Here is a 21,177-nt window from a genome sequence, read left to right on the forward strand (position 1 = left end):
ACATTGATCCTGCACTTCAATTTTTACCAACAGAGCTTTGATAACATTCGAATTTTACAGCATATTCAAACGTTTAAGGTTAACCACAATTTTGTGTTGATGGACTTGCAAGAAACAAACAAAAAAAGGAAAAAAATTAAATACCCCAGAAGCATTTTTGACCCTTTGTTTTTGCTCCAAAACTGATGGATCCTACACTTCCCATAATGCAACTCACTAGTGTCTTAAACACTCCAAGCTCCAAACATTGTACAGCAGGTTAGGGTTATTGTTACAGACTTGACAGCCATAGAACACATACAACTTTTTTTAAAAGGCATTAAAAGTACCCAATAATAATGAAAATAATGTCTTGAGGTGTAAAATTGGTGGAATGCCGTAAACCACAAATATGAAAAGCTAGGGATTTCAAAACATTTTAGGTTAATCTTTGATGCTGAGGTTAGTCTGTAAAAGTTCTATTTGCACTTATTGGAAGTCTAATATCTTACAATAACATTTATATTCGTTTTACATTCATTCAAGACATAACTAGTAAATAATTAGCATAAACATTAGATTTTGAGCCAAAAACAAGATCTTATCAAATTGAGGGAGTCGAACGATCAAATCCATTATGTTCAATTTGTAGGCTGTTCTGAGTCACATCAATTTACAGCCTGTACTGTAATATCCACCAATTGCATAGCTTTACTATGTAGGTTTACCTACCATCCTAACTGAACAAGCATTTGCCTTTAGTATTAAGACAGCAGCCAAGAAAAGCGTCAGAGCTACTAGAAGCCCCGATAGACATACACCAACGTCAACCCTCACCGTGAACTCAATCAAAAGAAAATGTAATGCAACAGGTTGCGTTGGTGTAGCTGTTTCACCTCATCATTACTGTTAAGTTGTTTAATTATTCTTTCTACGCTGACGCTTCCTTTCTTCTGCATGCTGCGTCCTCACGCAGCATTTGTCACATGTTGATGCTTTGCATTCTGTCAAAAGCTTTAGCAATTCTCACAATTAAAATCGGCATTATCCATTGGCTCTGTAAAGACCTAAACAAACTATTTGATTATTTGTGCATGTGTTCTTAAACAATTCAAGTCCTAAACAATTATTCAGCAGTTAAGTAGACGTATTTAAGTTAAAAAGGAATTTTAAAAAGATGCCATTGACAAGTGTAAAGCAAAACAGTGTAAACCTACAGACAAGCCTATGAATCTCTCAATACAACCATTATTCTTACAAACCACTGCAAGAGTGAGTTTTACTAAAAAAAAGCACTTTATTAATCAAGCAGATTTTCACTTTTTCAGAATGGAATGATATGAAAGATCTTAAGTTGAGAGTCTGTCTCCTTTGGAGATGAAAAAAAATTAAAGGCAAAATGAATAAAAGCAGACATATTAAAAACTCAAAATGAGTTCAAAGTGCTCAGTCCCAGCCCAGCTTTGTTCTGGACGTATGGGAAAGAAGGCCTGGCTCAGACTGCTCTAGGTCTGGGCAAAAGCCAACTGCAGACCAGGTTTACATTTCTTGCCAAATTATCATTGGCAACACATTAGGTGGGCGCTGCTTTAAAAAAATAACGCGCCAACCTTCTACAGTAGAGATCAAAGAGAAACATCAGCAGCATCCTCAACCTCCAACTACTCAACAATACGATGGGTGTTGTTCCTTCCGATTACTTTGAATAGACGGAGCAAAGCTGGATTGGAGTAGGAGTGTTGGGCAAAGTGGTCAGCACAGGCAGTCCTTGAAGATCATAGTTGATGTGTGGAGTGGTTCCAGCAGTCGTTGTGCTATAGCTTGATGGTGCCAGTCGGCAGGCTACTATTACACAGTCTGTAGTAGCGAAGGTCATTCACCAGCCGCTGCACGCTTTGAGTGAATGAAGGCAAGTCCTTGAGAAAAAAAGAGAAAAGTTGAACAATAATCCTACGGCTAAACTTTGAAATACCACTGTAGTCTTGATTTGTTTTGTTTTTTTCCATGCAGCATGTTGTGGAGAAATCAAAGCCGCCTTGCTACATCATATATGTAATGGTTAACTCTGTCTTTGTCTAATACAACATACGTGCCAACAACCCGCAAAATACACTCACCTAAAGGATTATTAGGAACACCATACCAATACTGTGTTTGACCACCTTTCGCCGTCAGAACTGCCTTAATTCTTCGTGGCATTGATTCAACAAGGTGCTGGAAGCATTCTTTAGAACTGTTGGCCCAAAGTGATAGGATAGCATCCCACACACCATTACACCACCACCAGCCTACCTAGTGGTAACAAGGCATGACGGATCCATGTTCTCATTACACCAAATTCTGACTCTACCATCTGAATGTCTCAACAGAAATCGAGACTCAGACTAGGCAACATCTTTCCAGTCTTCAACTGTTCAATTTTGCAAATTGTAGCCTCATTTTCCTATTTTTAGAGGAGATGAGTGGTACCCGATGAGGTCTTCTGCTGGTGTAGCCCATCCGCCTCAAGGTTGCAATGCTTTGCCTCGGTTGAAACGGGTGGTTATTTGAGTCAAAGTTGATTTTCTATCAGCTTGAATTAGTCCCAATCTCCTCCGACTTCTAGCATCAACAAGGCATTTTCGCCCCCCTGGACTGCCGCATACTGGCTGTTTTTCCTTTTTCAGACCGTTCTTTGTAAACCCTAGAAATGGTTGTGTGTGAAAATCCCAGTAACTGACCAGCCCGTCTGGCACCAACAACCATGCCACGCTCAAAGTTGCTTAGATCGCCTTTCTTTCCCATTCTGACATTCAGTTTGGAGTTCAGGAGATTGGCTTGACCAGGACCACACCCCTAAATGCATTGAAGCAGCTGCCATCTGATGTGATCATTTTAGAGAAATTTAACAGGTGTTCCTAATAATCCTTTAGGTGAGTGCACATTGCCATGGTTGCCCATTAGGTAGAGAATTACTTACAAAATGCACAGGTCAATGCATATGTTAGCTTTGAAGCTGTGATTTCAGTATTAGTCAGTTAAGCAGGAAGAAAAACAATGTTAGTAAAACAATGTCATGCTTACCCGTTCAAGCTTGAAGTTGCGTGCGAGAACAGCCCGTTGGCTGGTGTCCACACCCTGGCAGCCATTGAGGAACTCTGGCATGAAGGCAGAGTAGAAGGCATCAAAGTCCACACAGGCCATGTTGTAAATAGCAAGGGTGATTTCCTCCTGAAGAAGGTCGTGACTTTTGTGGAGAAGGACCTGCAGTAGCACGTTGATGAAGTGGAAGAGCATCGAGGTCCGGAAAAGCTTCTAAAGCACAATAAAAACAAAGTGATGAGAATGGAGTCTATATATTGATTATAAGCCCTCACTGAAGCGCTCGATCAATTACAATGTGTGAATGAAGGGACACATGTCTTAATTACAGGCGTAAGGACATATGAGAATATGTTTTTGTTGTTTGTTTTGTATCAGTAAGCACATTGTGAGCAATGTTTAATCCAAAGCAAAATTCCTTGTATATGTCCTCATACCTGGCAAATAAAGCGGATTCTGATAATATATAATCCGAGTGCCACTATGCGTTATCTGTCCTCCTGATTACTAATGAGATTATATCTGTTAAAACAAGATGCGATGGGCAACATAAAATAAAAGAGACAATTTTTAAATCAAACAAGTTTTACTGCTAACAAATGTAGGGTAAAACCTCATAAAAAAGGACATCTGATAATGAAAAATTGCCCCTCGACAACAATCTGCAGACCGCTAATGAAGAATGAGCGAAATTCAGAATTTGATGGTGAGTTAACTCCACTGACCTGTTTTGCCTCTAAAAACAAAGATACTGACATAAAAGCTCAACTTACTCTGTGATACAACTTGTGCTTGCTGTTGAGTAACTCCAAATAGAAGATATTCTGCTTGAAGAGGTGGATGTCAGGCTGCAAGAAAGACTGTCCAAAAGCCTGGAAAAGAAATCAAGTGGAGATAGATTTAACAATAACTTTATCCATTATCAGAAGCACAATTAGCTAATTTCATTTATTGTATATGAAAGCTTAAACAAAAAGGTCAAATCAATTGATTTTCTTTTTCTATTAAAAAAGGTATGATAATGATGATGACGGCAACTTTAGCCACATTCATAAACACACCTGCATAGCAGCTGTGAACTGGGCCTCATTTTCCATGGTCTCTTCAGCAGCTCCTCTTTGGACACTTGTTAACACTGACGTTTTAAAGAAGTACCTCCAGTTTTGGTGAAGTATTTGGTATAGCAACTCAAACATCTCAGCCTTGACGTCTGGGGAAGACCTCTATCAAAGACAAGAGAAGACAAGAGTGTCTTGATTCCACAGACCAAATAATAATTAGATTATTTTTGTAACATTGGTTTTCCACATTGTTCATATTTAACTGTAGGCACATTTTTGTATGACTTCCGAAGGATTTCCACACACTAAGTTTAAGTTTAGGTGCTAGCAGGCTAATCAATGCAGAAGCAAATGAAATCGAAGTCCAGAATAAATATTAACACAAGACAACAAGGTGAACACTAACTGACCTCTGCCACAACTGGGTAAACCTGCTCCATGCACAGAGAGAGGATGCTGGGTAGGAAGGGCTTGAAAGCTTGACCAGGCTCTTGCACCACCACCTGCAAGATTTTCAGGAACTTCTGTACGACTCTACACCCCGCACTGCCTTCTTGCAAAATACTGGCTGCCAGCTGTTCCCTGGAGCACATACAAGTGACATTACATGAATTAGTGTTGAGAGAGTGATACCAGTATTTTCAGTGTTTGCCCCATGCCAATTGAACCTTTATCCATCTAGACAGGGTGTAATACTACTGGGGATACAACTAGTAAAAGTTCCCATTATTATTTTTATTTTTTTACCTGGTGAACATGCTGAGGAAAGTGTGAATAATCTGTCCTGTAAAGGCAACACCCATCTGGACTCGCAACGCCTGAAACAGCGTCAAGAAGAAGGCCAACATCTCGTCTGTCACATCTGTGAAAGAGAAGTGACAATTAACAAAGCTAGCCAGTGAGACAACCTTTTGTGATGAAGTTTGTTGAAATCTGAACAGAGTATGGTTTTGTACTGAATTTGAGACATAGGACTCTTCTTAACATGACATCCTAATATTTTCTTTTAAGTGAACAATAGGATTTAAAATTAAAGTAAGCGTTGACATTCATGTGCATTGCTGCTTGCTGTGCTGATGAAAGCCGGGTCTATAGTAAGGTAGTCTGGCGCAACAAAGTACATTGCTAGAATAAAGCCTGACATCAGGCTTTGCCCCTCCCCTTCTGCTATCTGTGTGTTACTGTTCTCAAAATCCCTTCAGTGGATGAGAGAGACACATACCTGGCTGCTGAATAAACACTGGGAAGAGGCTGAGGGACACTTGGACAGATTCCTGAAGACTCTGGTAACAGATCTGACGTGATTTGGTGGATTCCCCAGAAATGCTGTCCACTACGTCTCTAAGCACAGGCAGGGTCTGCTGTATCACCGCTTTCACTGGAGTAGAAAAAAATATATTCAGAGAACACAATTACATTAGGATAAAAAATGAAAATATGTGAAAAAGGATAGCAGTACAATTTAAAAAACAAAACCAAGAGAAAGAAATACTGACTGTTATTCAGATCGGGTTGCCGTGGAGTAATGTTTACTGTCCCTCTTATTCCCTTATATTCACGAGTGAGTGCTGCCAGTAGGCTGGCATGGTTGCTGGAGCGGGTTTGCCACTGCTGCTCACTCTCTGGTAAATTCGGCCACGGCAGTAGCAGCATGTTGGACAAAGCCCTACACACCAACATGTGAGCCTGTATGCATAAAATAGAAGTTTCCAGTCATCCATCTTGGATATAGGACTGGATTCATAGGACTATGGAAGTCCTATGAAGGTACACATACTTTGCTACTTCTCAAAACTGAATATATCCATTAAATAATCAAGTCGTAACATATTACCGGTATATGCAAAACAAAAAACAAAAAACATGTACCTCTTGGGGAAGTCTGCGGGTCTGATTCTCTGCAGTAATGAGGTTGAAGATGTTCCGAACAGCTGGCAAAGTGACTAAGAACACAGGCCTCACTGTAGAGGTGATGGAAACCATCAGATGACATGCTGAGAGCAGCAACTTTTCCGGTACCTAAAAATAAAGACAGAAAAAGTGTTGAAAGGAGAACCATTTGGTAACAACATTCTCCATTCCGTTTCTCTTTTCACTATCTCCGCCCAACCTTAAATCCTCCTTAGGTTTTCAAAACTATTTGCTTGCATTTTTCTGTATAAATCATATTTAAGCATGAGTATAAGGCAAGGTACCTTTGCTGTGATGAGTGGGCTACTGGCATCTATTGTCGATGTGATGAGGTTCATGAACTGGCTCTGGTTTTGACTGTGGACCTCACTGTAGAACTGTGCAAGCCAATGAGAGTAGGCTTGCAAAGCAGCAAGGGCTTGTGCGTGTCTGTAATAATCAATACACACACACACACACACACACACACACACACACAACTCCATAAAACAGCAGACCTGCATGTCCAAGAACACCTAAATCAGTGTAAATTACGTTATATCAGACAGAGACTTCTGTTGTAGATCAGTGTTACGTTTCCAGCGTCGCGGCTCCAAACCGTAACGTTAGTTGGGACAGGCCCCTTGTTTCTTTAGGCTAACTATATTAGCTTTATTGGGGATTTCCACCGAATGCACAACGTCTGCGGACCGGTTCCGCTGCGTCTCGGCTCCGTGCTCCGCCGTCTGTCAATACCCACCAGGTCCAGATTTGTTGCGTAACGGCTGTCATGACTGACAGCTGAAGTCACCAGGACCCACGAGATCTTGCGAATTCAGATAGAATAGAACCACAAAACCAACAACAGTTTGTTTCCATCCAGAGGACTAGAGGGAAAACAACTCGGTGCTGTGTTTTCAAGGTGTAGTGCAGGGAAACAGGATTATTTCAGAATTTAAAAAGGTCTAGTTCTGTTTACTCTGTCCAGTTTATAACTACAGTTAGTTTTGCTGCTTAAATATCGGACCATATCAGCTGCAGTGGCATTTCTGCGCACATGGAAACTTTTACAAACAGCATCTCTAATCAAAAGTAAATTGTTATAGAAAACACTTATACAGTACAGGCCAAAAGTTTGGACACACCTTCTCATTCAATGCGTTTTTTTATTTTCATGACTATTTACATTGTAGATTCTCACTGAAGGCATCAAAACTATGAATGAACACATATGGAATTATGTACTTTACAAAAAACTGTGAAATAACTGAAAACATGTCTTATATTTTAGATTCCTCAAAGTAGCCACCCTTTGCTTTTTTGATAGTGCTGCAAACCCTTGGTGTTCTCTCAATGAGCTTCATGAGGTAGTCACCTGAAATGGTTTTCACTTCACAGGTGTGCTTTGTCAGGGTTAATTAGTGGCATTTTTTCCTTTATTAATGGGGCTGGGACCATCAGTTGTGTTGTGCAGAAGTCAGGTTGATACACAGCCGACAGCCCTATTGGACATATTATGGCAATAACCAATCAGCTAAGTAAAGAGAAACGAGTGGCCATCATTACTTTAACAAATGAAGGTCAGTCAGTCTGGAAAATTGTGAAAACTTTGAATGTGTCTCCAAGTGCAGTCGCAAAAACCATCAAGCACTACAACTAAACTGGCTCACATGAGGACCGCCCCAGGAAAGGAAGACCAAGAGTCACCTCTGCTGCTGAGGATAAGTTCATCCGAGTCACCAGCCTCAGAAATCGCAAGTTAACAGCAACTCTGATTAGAGACCAGATAAATGCCACACAGAGTTCTAGCAGCAGACACATCTCTAGAACAACTGTTAAGAGGAGACTGCGCGAATCAGGCCTTTATGGTCAAGTAGCTGCTAGGAAACCACTTTTCAACAGGACAATGACCCCAAACACACCTCCAGCCTGTGTAAGAGCTATTTGACCAAGAAGGAGAGTGATGGAGTGCGGCGCCAGATGACCTGGCCTCCACAGTCACCGGACCTGAACCCAATCGAGATGGTTTGGGGTGAGCTGGAACGCAGAGTGAAGGCAAAAGGGCCAACAAGTGCTAAGCATCTCTGGGAACTCCTTCAAGACTGTTGGAAAACCATTTCAGGTGACTACCTCTTGAAGCTCATCAAGAGAATGCCAAGAGTGTGCAAAGCAGTAATCAGAGCAAAGGGTGGCTACTTTGAAGAAACTAGAATATAAGACATGTTTTCAGTTATTTCACACTTTTTTGTTAAGTACATAATTCCACATGTGTTCAATCATAGTTTTGATGCCTTCAGTGAGAATCTACAATGTAAATAGTCATGAAAATAAAAGGAAACACATTGAATGAGAAGGTCTGTCCAAACTTCTGGCATGTACTGTACATTAATACAATAAATCATTTAAAAAGCAACGGAGACAGCAGAGGGCCAGTTAAACGTCCATCCGTTTCTAAATCGGAGAAAATAATTCATTCAGGTGGGTGGAAGGTGGTAGATGTTAAGCTTATTCGGTTAAAGAGCCGATCCACGCCGATAGAGTGCGTTTGTGTGTATATAATATATGCCTAGCCTTTATATTTGTATAGTTCTTTTCATACAAACATTTGTAGTGTTTTACACTAAATATATAGCCATAATGTGTATGGAGGCCATAGGCTATTATATATATAGGCCCATGTATGTATGCGTGAGAGAGAGAGAGAGAGAGAGAGAGAGAGAGAGAGAGAGAGAGAGAGAGAGAGAGAGAGAGAGAGAGAGAGAGAGAGAGAGAGAGAGAAAATGTACGACCCCCGCACAGTCTCATCCACGTTGTGAATTGAATTCAAAATAAATATATAGAAGTTGTCATTAACACTTCTGCTCCTCTGACAGAGATCATAAAATGCAGTGTATGACAAAACGATAGAAAGCTGATGCAGTGGTGCTGCTTGTCATATTTAATTGATGTCGTTTTTGCATCACTGTGTCAGCGGCAGCAGCCTCTCTTCCCAAAACAAACCCTGTCGGACTTACGTTACGTCACATACACACGTTGCCCCCATGGCTACCTGTCTTAAAGGGGAAGGGTCGGCGTGTAACAATCATGTAAAAGGAGACTGGTGAAAATTTACTTTTCTATCAAGCAGCAAAAACGTTTTAGCGTCAATATCGCAACGTCCTGCGATGTGACTATCGCGCATGCGCACATCGCGATGTAGACAATGAAACGAAACATCGTGCAGCCCTAGTTAAAATGAATCAAAGATTTATCTGGAGTCAGGTCAAGTCAATCCCAGAAATAAAACTGTTCTGGAGCTTCATTATGTAAACTAGCAGCTCTGATAGCTATAAAGAAGAGGTAACTTTGCTATAAAGAAGAGGTAACTATACCAAAACTGTGCAAACAGCCAGGGCTGCTATTCAACTGGCTTTTGTTGATGCTGGGAAACACAAACAGCAACACGCAAACAGAACAGTGTAGTCTTGTTATTTGTAACGGAGACTTTTATAAACAATTTTTCTCATATGCAAATAGTGTGACGCCCATGTTAGGGTTGAGTTACATACATTTTTATATTTATTGTATTGGGCGGGTATGAACACTGTAATTTCCAATTTATGGATGAAATAAATTTGACTTTGAGTTTTGCTTTAAACATGAGATACTCACACGTCAATGAGGTCTGGCTTGAGCACAGAAGGCACAGCGGTCTCCAGGTCATAAAGGCTGGTCTGAGAGCCGTAGCAAGTCACTTCAACCAACCTTGAAAACAACGTTCACACGGTTAGTGATATTTTGCTCTTTAAATGGAGCAACAGCCAACAGAAAATCAACCACCACCATTTATTATTAGTAAGTGCACACCACATTGTATCATATGATGAAAAACACTGAATACATTTTAACACTGAACTATTTAAATAGAACACCAAAACAGAAAACAACCGACTTAAGAGCGAGTTGAGATTCACTAACATTTATTGTGTACTATTAGAACAAAAATCACTTTTTAACGTTTTGGAAGAATATTAGAGCACTGACCTCTCCACCACTACCAGGGCGTCATTGAAACGTGCAGCAAAAACTTCCCCAATGAAATGTTCAGCCAAGCGTCCGACAGCTTGAAGTAGAGAGCTGAGGTCCCTGAGAGAACAGTGAAGTCGCCGGCAATCATTCTCCGCAGAGATATTAAGCCTCCGATCTGAAAAAAGGACACCACGATAGGTCACCACAACATGTTACTATATATTAAATTAGCATCACTCAATGTGAATGTACCTCAAAAAACAAATTCTTACTTGTGCCGTTGGTGACAATAAACTGCTGCAAACCCAGGTACACGTCCAAATTATCTTGGAGGACTGGAAACTGGAGAGAAAAGAGGAATAAGGACAGAACTCAATTTCAGTATGATCAAGTATGACAGCGCATTCACTAGATACAGCATTTTACTAAACCTTGCAATATGCCTGATTTGTGTTCTAGTCTGACATGTTGTTTAAAGCTAAACTAAACTAAGACTAACATTATTACCAAAAAACAAACAGTTACCTCAACTAATACCTAAAAAATGGGTTTTGATTGTGTTACATTCTTATGAAATGTTGTGATGCATTAGTGCTGTGCTAGGGCATCTGAATTGTCTCTTGTAAAAACAAAGTGAAACACATAATTCTCATATGTGAAATGTGTACATAACTTCTGTAAAATTTAATTCCAATTCTGCCGCAGCACTATTAAAGTTCACTGTTAAGGTTATATTCAGATGTAAGAAATCATTTAAGCTGAGTAAAAAGAAATGTTTTAACTGAAATTTGACCTTCACATTGTACATAAACGTTAACTAGTAACATAGCATGAATTATTAAGTATCATTGTTGTGGGTACTTGCAGTTAAATATAACATAGGTTTGTCATTTTGGTAAGTGGTTAAACTATTGACTACATTAATATGTTTAAAGTCAATCAATCAAATTTATTTATAAAGCACTTTAAAAGCAGCCAACGTTGCACAAGGTGCTGTACAGAATTTTTTTTAAATAATTTAAAACATTTACAACATCTACATTTAAAAGATAAAACAGTATCACAGTCAAAATAATTGCACAAAAATGTCAGCCTCTGCCGGGAAAGGCCAAGGAAAAAAGGTGAGTTTTAAGAAGAGATTTAAAAGTAGACAGTGAAGAAGCCTGTCTAATATGCAGAGGTAGCTCATTCCATATTTTTGGAGTTGCCAAAGCAAAAGAACGATCCCCTTTAAGTTTCCGCCTTGTTTTAGGAACACTCAGGCGCAGTTGATCAGCTGACCTGAGTGAGCGGGTTGGGGTGTAGGGGTGAAGCAAGTCGGACAAGTATGATGGGGCTAGACCATTTAAGGATTTAAATACAAGTAAATAAATTTTAAAATTGGATCCTAAAATATACGGGGAGCCAGTGGAGTGAAGCTAAAACGGGGGTTATGTGCTCATATTTACATGCTCCCATTAAGAGACGCGCCGCAGCGTTTTGTACCATCTGAAGACGAGCAACTGAAGCGGCACTGATGCCTACATATAGGGAGTTACAGTAATCCAACCCAGTGGTCACAAAGGCGTGTATTACTGTCTCAAAGTGCTGTCTAGTAAGAATCGTAATTGGAAAAAAAGACTGCTTTAACCACCGCCCCAATCTGTTTGTCCATCTTAATATCTGAGTCAATTTTAATCCATAAATTGGTAATGGTTGGCTTGACATATTGAGCCAAGGGACCCAGATTGACAGAAGGGATCCCAGTGTGGACACCAAAAACCATCACTTCCGTTTTAGTGTCATTAAAACTTAAAAAGTTAGAAGTCATCCAGGCATTCGAGCAGTGGTCTTAGAGAGTTGCTCTTTTTAAGTGGCACATAGATTTGGCTGTCGTCAGCAAAGCAGTGGAATAGCATGCCATGCTTCCTAAGTATTGAACCAAGCGGGAGCAGATTGCAGAAGTGACCTTATGCAGAATTTGAACGCACACATGGCAGCCAATCAAGGCCAACTGGTCTAGTATAATCTTCAGTATTACTTTATGCACAAAGTTTAGTGTTGTAAAGTTCTAGCCACCAAACACATTAAGAACCCAGCAAATACAATTATACGTCAGTGTTGAAGAAAATCTACTACTGCAGCTAATTTGCACCAGCTGGAATTTTAAAATGGTAATACTGAAGTCCACTGAAATATGCATTACAACTTTACAAAATGTCAAGGTGACACCAACTATGATCTCTTACCAAAGTAGAGAATGCATGGGATGGGAGCAGCTCCATCACCTTGGCTACCACCTCCAGACTCTGACGCAGGTACCTTTGCCACTCGGTCTGTTGCTATAGTTACCAAATAAAGGAGAATATTCAGACTTTGAAGTAGGCCTTTGTAATGTGTGCCTCTCTTAAAGGGGTTAATATGTGAATAATATAATAAACTTTTATTATAGAATTCTTGTAGAGATAGACAGGACATGCAGTTTTAGGTAAAAAGGTGCAACTGACAGGCTGAAAAATTCAGGTAAATTGTTCTTACATCATCATCCAGAGTCTCATCATCCAGCTCTTCTAACTGGGCCTGATTGTATCTGAACTGTATGCGATTCAGAACTTCCCTCAATAGCAGAACTAAGGCATCTTTGTACCTATTCAACCAGACAAAAATATATTAAGCAAACAAAAGCAACTACAAATGAATAACAATATATCAGGCATTTTATACATTTCATTGCCTGTGTTTTATAAGGTTGCATTCATTCAAAGTGTAAAAGGGATAAGTAAATGTTTGAGCAACTTACCTATTTAGAACACTTTCTCGGTCAGCAAGTCTGCTTTTGATTTTGGTTGTTAGAAAATCCAAAAAGACACTCCATATATCCAAACAGGCAAAGTAGCCTTCATGGGTAGGCTGTTAAACCAAAGAGAAACAGGTTTTGTAATCATTCAGTACTCACACTTTGAAGGAAACCTGTAGAATTAAAATCCTGTGCTGTACTGCATATGCAAATGACTGCTTGACACAATTCTCATTACCTGGTTGAAGGTGAACTTGAAAAGCAGGCCAAGAAACTCTACAATTGGAAACTGAGGACTGGACTCAATCCGCCTCAAGTGAACACTGACAAACAGGCGCAGAAAATCTGTGAACTTTTCCAAGTAACTGCAAGATGAAAGAGAAAACATTAACCAAACAAAACAGAAAGTTAACACAAACATCTTGTAAGTTACCTTATATAGCCAATGCTGGTCAATAAGAATAATAATAATAATAATAATAATAATAATAAGATTTCTTAATCCAAGACTGGGGTACCACATTGTCAGAGAATATTTCCCAGCCCTAATATCCATCTTGACAACGGATCATAAAATATCAACCTTGTTTGATAATGGCCACACATGAGGTGATGAAATTAAGTTAAATGACTTATGTGGGACAGCCAACATACATGTATAAAATCTAACGGGACCATAGAGACATAAGACCATTCAATCTCAGCTACTGTCAAGTCAACTGAAAAACAAACCAAGCAGTGTTTAAAAGTTACTTATAATGGTGCAGTTTTAAACATGGGTTGAAAGAATATGATCATGTGACAGAGCTGAGGTACATGGCTGTATAGAGCTTGTGCAGAGAGCAGCAGTGATGAAAACAAAGGCATTTTTGAGAGATTCTAAGAAATACCACAATGCAACTGACTGCAAATTAGCTTTGAGTACAAGAAAAATAAATATGACCAGCTGCATATCTCATGGTGAAGTTTTCATGGTAGAATACACTCGTCTGCAAACACTGACATATGCACAAATATTGGTGTGAACTAATAGACTGAGCCAAACCTCTCATCAAGTTCCTGTAGGCGGCTCTTGATGGTATGGGCGTTATTCTCTCGTGTCAGCTTCTGCAGGAGAAAGAAGGTCTGCTGGAACATGCGCAGCAGGTACTCCTCAAAATCCATTGGCACGCAGTTCTTTGACACAAGCTCGTTGACACAGGTCATGGCGAGTACACCAAGCCGGGCACGATCCACCTTGTTGCCCTCACTCTGTTGTCCATTTCGCCCTCCTCCATTCGATGTTTGTAGCATTGTCCCAGGATTAAGCTGACCATTAGAGGAGGAGGAGTTTGAGGAAATGAAGCATCCTGTCTTGGCCTTTGTCCGAAGATCACACCCAAAACGTGCAAAATGGAAAATTGATGCCAGCAGGGTGGGTGTGATGCTTGTGGACAGAGGGATCCAGCTGAACAGGTGAGCCAAACACTCCAAAACGAGACAACAGAGCTGCTGACTCTCATTGTCCAATGCTGCCATGGGCTGGCAAAGCAGCTTTGAGTACTGGCTGCCCTGAAACAAACTACCCAGCAATTCCACTGATTGAAGAAACAAAACAAAAAACAAACAAACAAACAAACAAACAATCTTGTTAACACACAACAACAAACCGAAATACAAACCGGCAACAACTATTCCATGATTCTCACCACATTACTAGCAAGTCTTTGCAGTTTTATGTAACTAAAAGGACAATCCACTCACCACTTTCCCCTGAGGTGGGTGAGGGAGGCGGGGTGGAAGCTATGACACTGTGCTTGTCCCAATAGGTCTCCAGAATATCTGCAAAACAAGTGACAATAACCTAATTATCTACATAAACTGAAGGTTAGCCTTCAAAACATTTGCTTTGACGGGCAGCCGGGCTAAAATTTTGAGCAGATGTTATCTTAAGTCACATTTGGGCATCAAAAACAGAAACTGCATTTTACAAGTCAGATTTAAACCTCATTAGCTGGTTGTACCATAGGTGGTTTTATATCCAATTCAAATTGCAATTCTGCAGATGTGGCTCAGTCTAAAAAAATTTGATTGGATTTTAGACATCCCTTAAATGCAATAACACTGACTTTGCATAGAGAGAGCACTGTTAAAACAAATAGCACTGTCATCTACACCCATGTGCATGCATCAACCAGTAGTTCTGCACCAACTAGATAGTGCTGTAGCTTAAACAGTAAGAGCATACATCTCTTTGCTGCTTCTTGCCAAAATGTTCTTTTGTTTCTATACTGAACCACTGACCTACCAGCAATTATAAATGGGACTGGGACACAAATGGGAAATCTATTTACATTCAGAAATCAAGTTGCACAAAGTATTAAAAGGTTGTTCTCACCTGTCAACAGTCCAAGCACTGTCGGTACCTGCTCCAGCAGCAGTTTACGCAGCTCATCTTTCCTGGCGACACTCAGGTCTTCTCGAGGACACGCAAGTTCCTCTGATGTGGTTTTTAACATCATCAAGCCCAATGGAGCCAGAGCTGGGGACTGGATCAACTGCAGTCCAAAAACAGATTGACAAACAAAAGCTCTATCAATAAAGATCACTGCATTTTGCACACTTAGACCACAAAAGGGGAGATGGGTGTTTAAATGCAAAGAGTGTTAACTACTTGTACTTTACTTTGTAACTTTAACATGACATTGTATCTATGTACACACTAGTCATGTCCTACCAGCTGCAATTCTACTGCGTTCAGACCAAGGTTATTATAGTTTTGCATTTTTATTTTGTTTTGACTTTTGTTTTCAAATTCAGTTTAGTTTTAAAAGTGGGTTTCCTAGTTTTAGTTTTTATTTTTTGAAAATGCTTAGTTTTAGTTTAGGTGTTAGTTTTAGTCTTTTTTGTAATATGGGTTATTTGTCAGGGACAAGATTCAAAAAGGTCAGAAAAAGTATTTTAAGTATTAATTAGTATTAAGTGTAATAATAACTCAACAAAAACATCATACAATTTTAGAAATGTGTATTCACAATGTATTCAACAATAACACCGGTACATAAATGTAAATATGGTCATAAATATGTAAACAGTCTACACAGGCGATAACGAAAACGTTATTTCATTCGTTTTCGTTAATGATTATAACCTTGGTTCAGACAGGGAAACAGTGATCGGGCGATTCTCTGCAGGGTTGTGCAGTGGGGGAAGTGTCACTGAAGCCACACATTTGTGTTAAGTCATGTTGCGTTCTTAAACCCCGCCCCCCAATGTAGCACAAGTAGACTTTATATTTCACAGTTACTGTTTTCCGTCAGATCGTTTATAGATCTCAACGTTTTCCACTGCTTGAAGGCAGCTTCATTTCACAGAGAAAGAAAAGAGACAAGCGAGACGGACTGACTATGCTTTGTTCATTCAGCGGTTACACAAACTCCTGTGCAGTTCAGTGCTTGCGTTTCGTGTTTTAAAACTTTCTTGCGGCAGCGATAGAGGCAGGGATGTTTCCTGTTGACTGTACGGGACTCTCACACCGACAAGTTTGATTGCTGTTTACAGGATTGACCACCGCAGCGTGACGTAGGGTTGCGATTCTACAAAAGTGTAGAAGTGTCTCAACTTTTAGCCGCAGGCCTGCTGATTTTGTAGATGATCTGTAATCTGAACGTATTTAGTCTACTAAACGTCACTAAACATGTATTATGTTAACAAATAAGCAATTCAAATCTCTCTGATTCAAAAACAATAAAAAAGTTTCCATATAACATCACAGTGTTGGGTCAATTCTGAACCAATCAGCTGTTCGATCAGCTGAGAGTAGAGATGGCCCGATACAACTTTTTTGCTTCCCGATACAGATTTCGATACCTGAACTTGCGTATCGGCCGATACCGAGTACCGATCTGATACCAGAGTGTCATATATTTCATTATGTTTTAACAGCTGTATACTACTATCCCTGTATGGATGTGATATGATTTCTATCTTTGTTGTCGGTCTGGCTCAGGTTAAACTCTTTGTGAAACATGAACGAACAAACACAAACAATGAATGCCCCAGAACTTTCTTTTATTCTCCAGTTTGACAGTCAGTTATAACGGAAAAAGAACATAAATAAACTACTTTAATGTAGATTTTCTTTAGGGCTTTATTACGTGGTATCGGATCGGTGCATAAACTCCAGTACTTCCCGATACCAGCGTTTTAGGCAGTATCGGAGCCGATACCGATACCAGTATCGGTATCGGCTCCGATAGAACATCTCTAGCTGAGAGCCAGGCGTTCCCCATCATGCCCTGGGTCTTGCAGTCAGTGGAGAGCAATTGCGGCACCTGGCTCTTAAAACTGCAGCCACCTTGATCTCGTGAGGTTATAGTTGTCCATGTGTGCATGACGCCAAGAGCATGTCGGGATCAAGTTGGACGCAAATCTCACCGGCATGCATTGGGCGGCGATCACCGGTGATCAATTCTGCGCAGGTCTGGCTCATCTTGAACGTGCCTAATGTAACTTGTCTTTGTCAGCTTTTGTTGACTATTTAAGAACACATCAACCAGCACCCAGTTACTGATGATTGAAACTTACACTAAACCTTAGCAGAAGCAACATAAGTAGGGCTTACCTGAAGGGTGCTTGTAAAGAAATCATGGTAGAACATCGGCCAGTCCTGGCGACCAATGTCGACAATAACTTTGCACAGTTTGTTACGGATGAAATAGGGCACCGATTTGTGTTGAGCAAGTAGGAGTTTGGGCAGACAGCTGCGAATCTCCATCTTGTCTTGTGAAGCCACTCCAATCCACATCTTGTTTACCAGGTTCTTAAAGTAAAAGGGAACAATCCGCTATCAAAGCTGTGTCTGAAGGAGACTACAAATTATACAGACAAATATTTTGTAACAGTTCTCAATAATCTGTGTAATCAGTAATTCATTTGAGTGAAGATTTATTTAGCAAGATTTTTTTTAACAATATATTGCCCACTGAAACACATTTTTACTGACACATCTTTCACTGCAAATATAATGCTGCAAATGAAACACCTAAACTTAAGCATACATATCTCAGATATGCATTAAAGAAGGTAGAAGTATGTCAATAGGGGTCACAGTATGTTCAGCCTTTTATCCCATGCAAAACGTATTACACATGGCTTACTTGTTTTGCGGTATTAAAGAAATGAGGAAACAGGAACCGTGTGAAACAAATTCTCTTCTCAGTACCTATAAATAATAGTTTTCTCTGTGTACTGTCTTATTTTCAAAGCACAAAACGGTAAAGACGGCCCTAGACCGTACTAGGAACTAAAAATATGCATCTCCCACCAGCAGAACTTACTTCAAAAACTGTGAGGCTGTACATCATTACATACTCATTCAGAGTATTGGAAAGAAAGAACAAGCAGTGGCGCCACGCTCCAGTCTGCTGTGCGAAGTTATTCAGCAGCTCTTCTGCAGAAAAAAGGAAGTAGGCATGATCTCTAACAGCGGTACATGACAATGAAGTACTTGACTTGCAGACACACTAAAAGTAATGCGTCACAACACAGGAAGTGTGTTAAAAAAAAAAAGAAGATACAAAGAATATATTTCAGGACACAACACTCTACAGTGACAACTACACTATAGTATACTGACATGCTAAGCCAGATATGTGTCAACTGTTAAAAGAATTTGGGAAAGAGTATCACATAGGGATAAACCTTTACTGTTTTATCAAAGAACAAGAAGAGATCCACAAAGAGATCTACTTCACCTTGACTAAAACATAACTAAAAATTGTAAGTTAATGTGATATTAAACTGAACCTGGGGGGAAAAGTTGTCCAAGTTTTTTACTCTAAATGACATATATTCCCTCTTCATTGTTTTAGAGATAAGTCCTATATTGTTTCCATTACAACCCTGGTTTAGTGGGAAACGCACCCCTGAAAATACGTGTGGACCATGCCCTTGCTTCTAAAGTGTAGCAGTAGGTTTAACAAGGTCACACTTACCTATTTCTCTCTTCCGCTCATTGGTTGTGCAGCTGTGAAAGAACTCAGTCATAAGGCTCTCCAGTGCACGCAGCGATCCCTCCTCTGAAGCCTAGTGGATATAAAAAAGGTAAAGTTACGTACAAAACACACATTTAGACTATTTATTTGAAAATATGCATAATCCAAACCACAAAATGCTGCATTTGTGTCATAATCATCTATTCATTAGCATGACAAAAATCACACTTAGACCAGTGTCTGTCCATTTGACAGATACAATTCAGTGGTGTGAACCTGGGGGAAAAAGTTGTTGAATTTTTTTATATCCACTTCAGTGGTGTGCTTGTCATGCAGAAAGTTAAACATGCACAGCAGATGCTTGAATGTAGACTGATTTAAATAAGAGTTTTTGTGTGTTAGTGCTTTACATTTTGGCATAATTTCATGAAAATATAGTTCACACAGCTTGGCAAGTCTACCATTCACAATGGTATGTGATTTGCTTATATGGTTTAGCATTGAAGATTGCATGAGAATCCCAGTCTTGGTCATTCTGTAATTTAAAAACAACTGCGTTATATCAATAGTAGGTTAGTACCACGCTTTGGTAGGTGGAGGATGTTGGGCCCTGCTTAGTGCCTATGCCTATCACTAATGAGATAGCAAATTGAGATTGTATAGAGTAGCTCCTGCGACAGGCAGGTTTGAATTCCTCAAATAAGCCACAACTTGCCAAGGCTCAACACTACTCGCAGCAAATATTCGGTTTTGCAAGATGGGCGTCTTTTAACGTTACCGTGACATGGCTTAACGAACTGTCACATCCCGTGAAATACCTGGCCTCTCACAAACCGTTATATGGATTAACAGACATGGAGGATCGTAATGCACACAATCATACACGATTAACTGAATGTGAAGAAAGTTTAATACATTATTAACAAAACTTTGAGTGTTTCAGTTCAAAAATTACGAATCAAAAGCGAATGCCTCCACGTTAGCTATTAGCAAATAAGACAGGAAGACAACGTGAATAACTAGGTAAATAATATGCGTTTAATTATACTTACCATGTTTAGCTGGCTCAGATGCTTTCTTCAGTTTACTTGTTCTCGAATTAATTTCACTAATAAGCCAACATTAGCTCTCTAGCTAGCCAATTCTGTAGCTAACGTTAGCTTAGGTGTTGCTGGCTAACGTAACCGCAGAGGGGGCTCATCATGGTCTGCTCGCCTGCTTCGGTCGATACTCCACACAAAACTAGCTAGCAAAGGTTGGCGTCGTTGACTGTGCTTACAATAACAAACGTTAAACACACAGCAAAATTTTACCTTGCTCGAATAAAACGTGTTTTCGCTTACCAAACATAGCTAAAGGCTTAAGATTAAATCAGCTATCTCGAATTGATGAGTTAGCTAGCTGCATTGTCGTGTAATTTCCATTTACCGTCAGGTTAAATATAGAAATATGTTTAGTGGAAAATCTAACGTGGCTGCAGCACCGGAGAAATGTGCAACGTTAATTGGCTTTCTATGTCAAGCGGTTTGAAGCTGAGTTACCCAGCTGCTAACGTTGCAGAGGATGGCTAACTCGCTAGCTTTTCTAGAAGGATGAAAGCATTCTGTCAAACCTAGACATGCTTCTACGGCTATTGGTCGCGACAATTTGCCTTAACCGTTTGTAACTTCAAAGCGGGTGAATATGCACACTTAAGTTATACATCAGACACATTTATAATAACACTAAATATATAATACTATGCGCGCTTGTTCCTGTTATTCCCCTTCTCAATGCTGAGGGCGGCTCAAGAATACAACTAGCTTCTGGTTACAGGGTTTGCTCATCGGGTTTGTTTCTCAACTTCCTCTTTTGCTGCAAAAGTCAACCAAACCAATCAGCTTGTGTCAAGTCAGTCACAATAATAAAAGCATGATTTTCAGTATATCTTACAGCACTTTTTGGACAAATAAATACAAAGTTTGGGAGTAACATTGTATCAGTGTACAAATAAAAATAAAAAAAGAACGCGCAATTAGTTATGAATAAAATGAAATCGTATTAAAAAGTTATTTACATAGCGTTAAATAGCCTATATTTTAAGTCCTAAAACCATAAATAAAATGCTCCTATAATACTGCCTTTCTGCTAGAGACAGCGTGGAAACTGTTTTCTTTTTACTTATTTAAGCAACATTACACAATTTCTCCACTGCGCCTTTTCTCATATCAATTAACACTGTATATCCATATGTGGCTGCTTACAACAATGACATGTTTTAGTCACTGTAAACCAATATTAAATGTCAGCCACAGCGGAATTTCATCCAAATACTGCACACACATTACCTGAATTAAGGTAGCACATTAAGTGAATTTAAAGACCATACATAGATTAGAGCAATTACTTTTATAGCAGAAATTATCAC

The 21,177-nt window shown here is 39.6% G+C and overlaps 1 protein-coding gene across 1 annotated transcript; it reads right to left on the minus strand.

The window, feature by feature from the left end:
* Positions 1-1,252: 1,252 nt before the first annotated feature.
* Positions 1,253-20,624, minus strand: xpo6 (exportin 6). The gene is made up of 24 exons (XM_028598819.1): positions 19,823-20,624; positions 18,771-18,861; positions 18,114-18,226; positions 17,399-17,596; positions 15,173-15,332; positions 14,539-14,616; positions 13,841-14,372; positions 13,034-13,160; positions 12,799-12,908; positions 12,537-12,645; positions 12,248-12,340; positions 10,292-10,361; positions 10,035-10,194; positions 9,663-9,755; positions 6,317-6,461; positions 5,991-6,140; positions 5,618-5,807; positions 5,344-5,499; positions 4,869-4,983; positions 4,532-4,703; positions 4,122-4,283; positions 3,834-3,932; positions 3,043-3,273; positions 1,253-1,895 (listed from the first exon to the last, which is right to left on the minus strand). Exons 1-24 carry the CDS (start codon positions 19,823-19,825, stop codon positions 1,794-1,796), a joined length of 3,459 nt encoding a protein of 1,152 aa, XP_028454620.1. The 5' UTR covers positions 19,826-20,624; the 3' UTR covers positions 1,253-1,793.
* Between the last annotated feature and the right edge of the window lie 553 nt (positions 20,625-21,177).

Source organism: Perca flavescens, chromosome 15, assembly GCF_004354835.1.
Source record: "Perca flavescens isolate YP-PL-M2 chromosome 15, PFLA_1.0, whole genome shotgun sequence".
Classification (NCBI taxonomy): domain Eukaryota; kingdom Metazoa; phylum Chordata; class Actinopteri; order Perciformes; family Percidae; genus Perca; species Perca flavescens.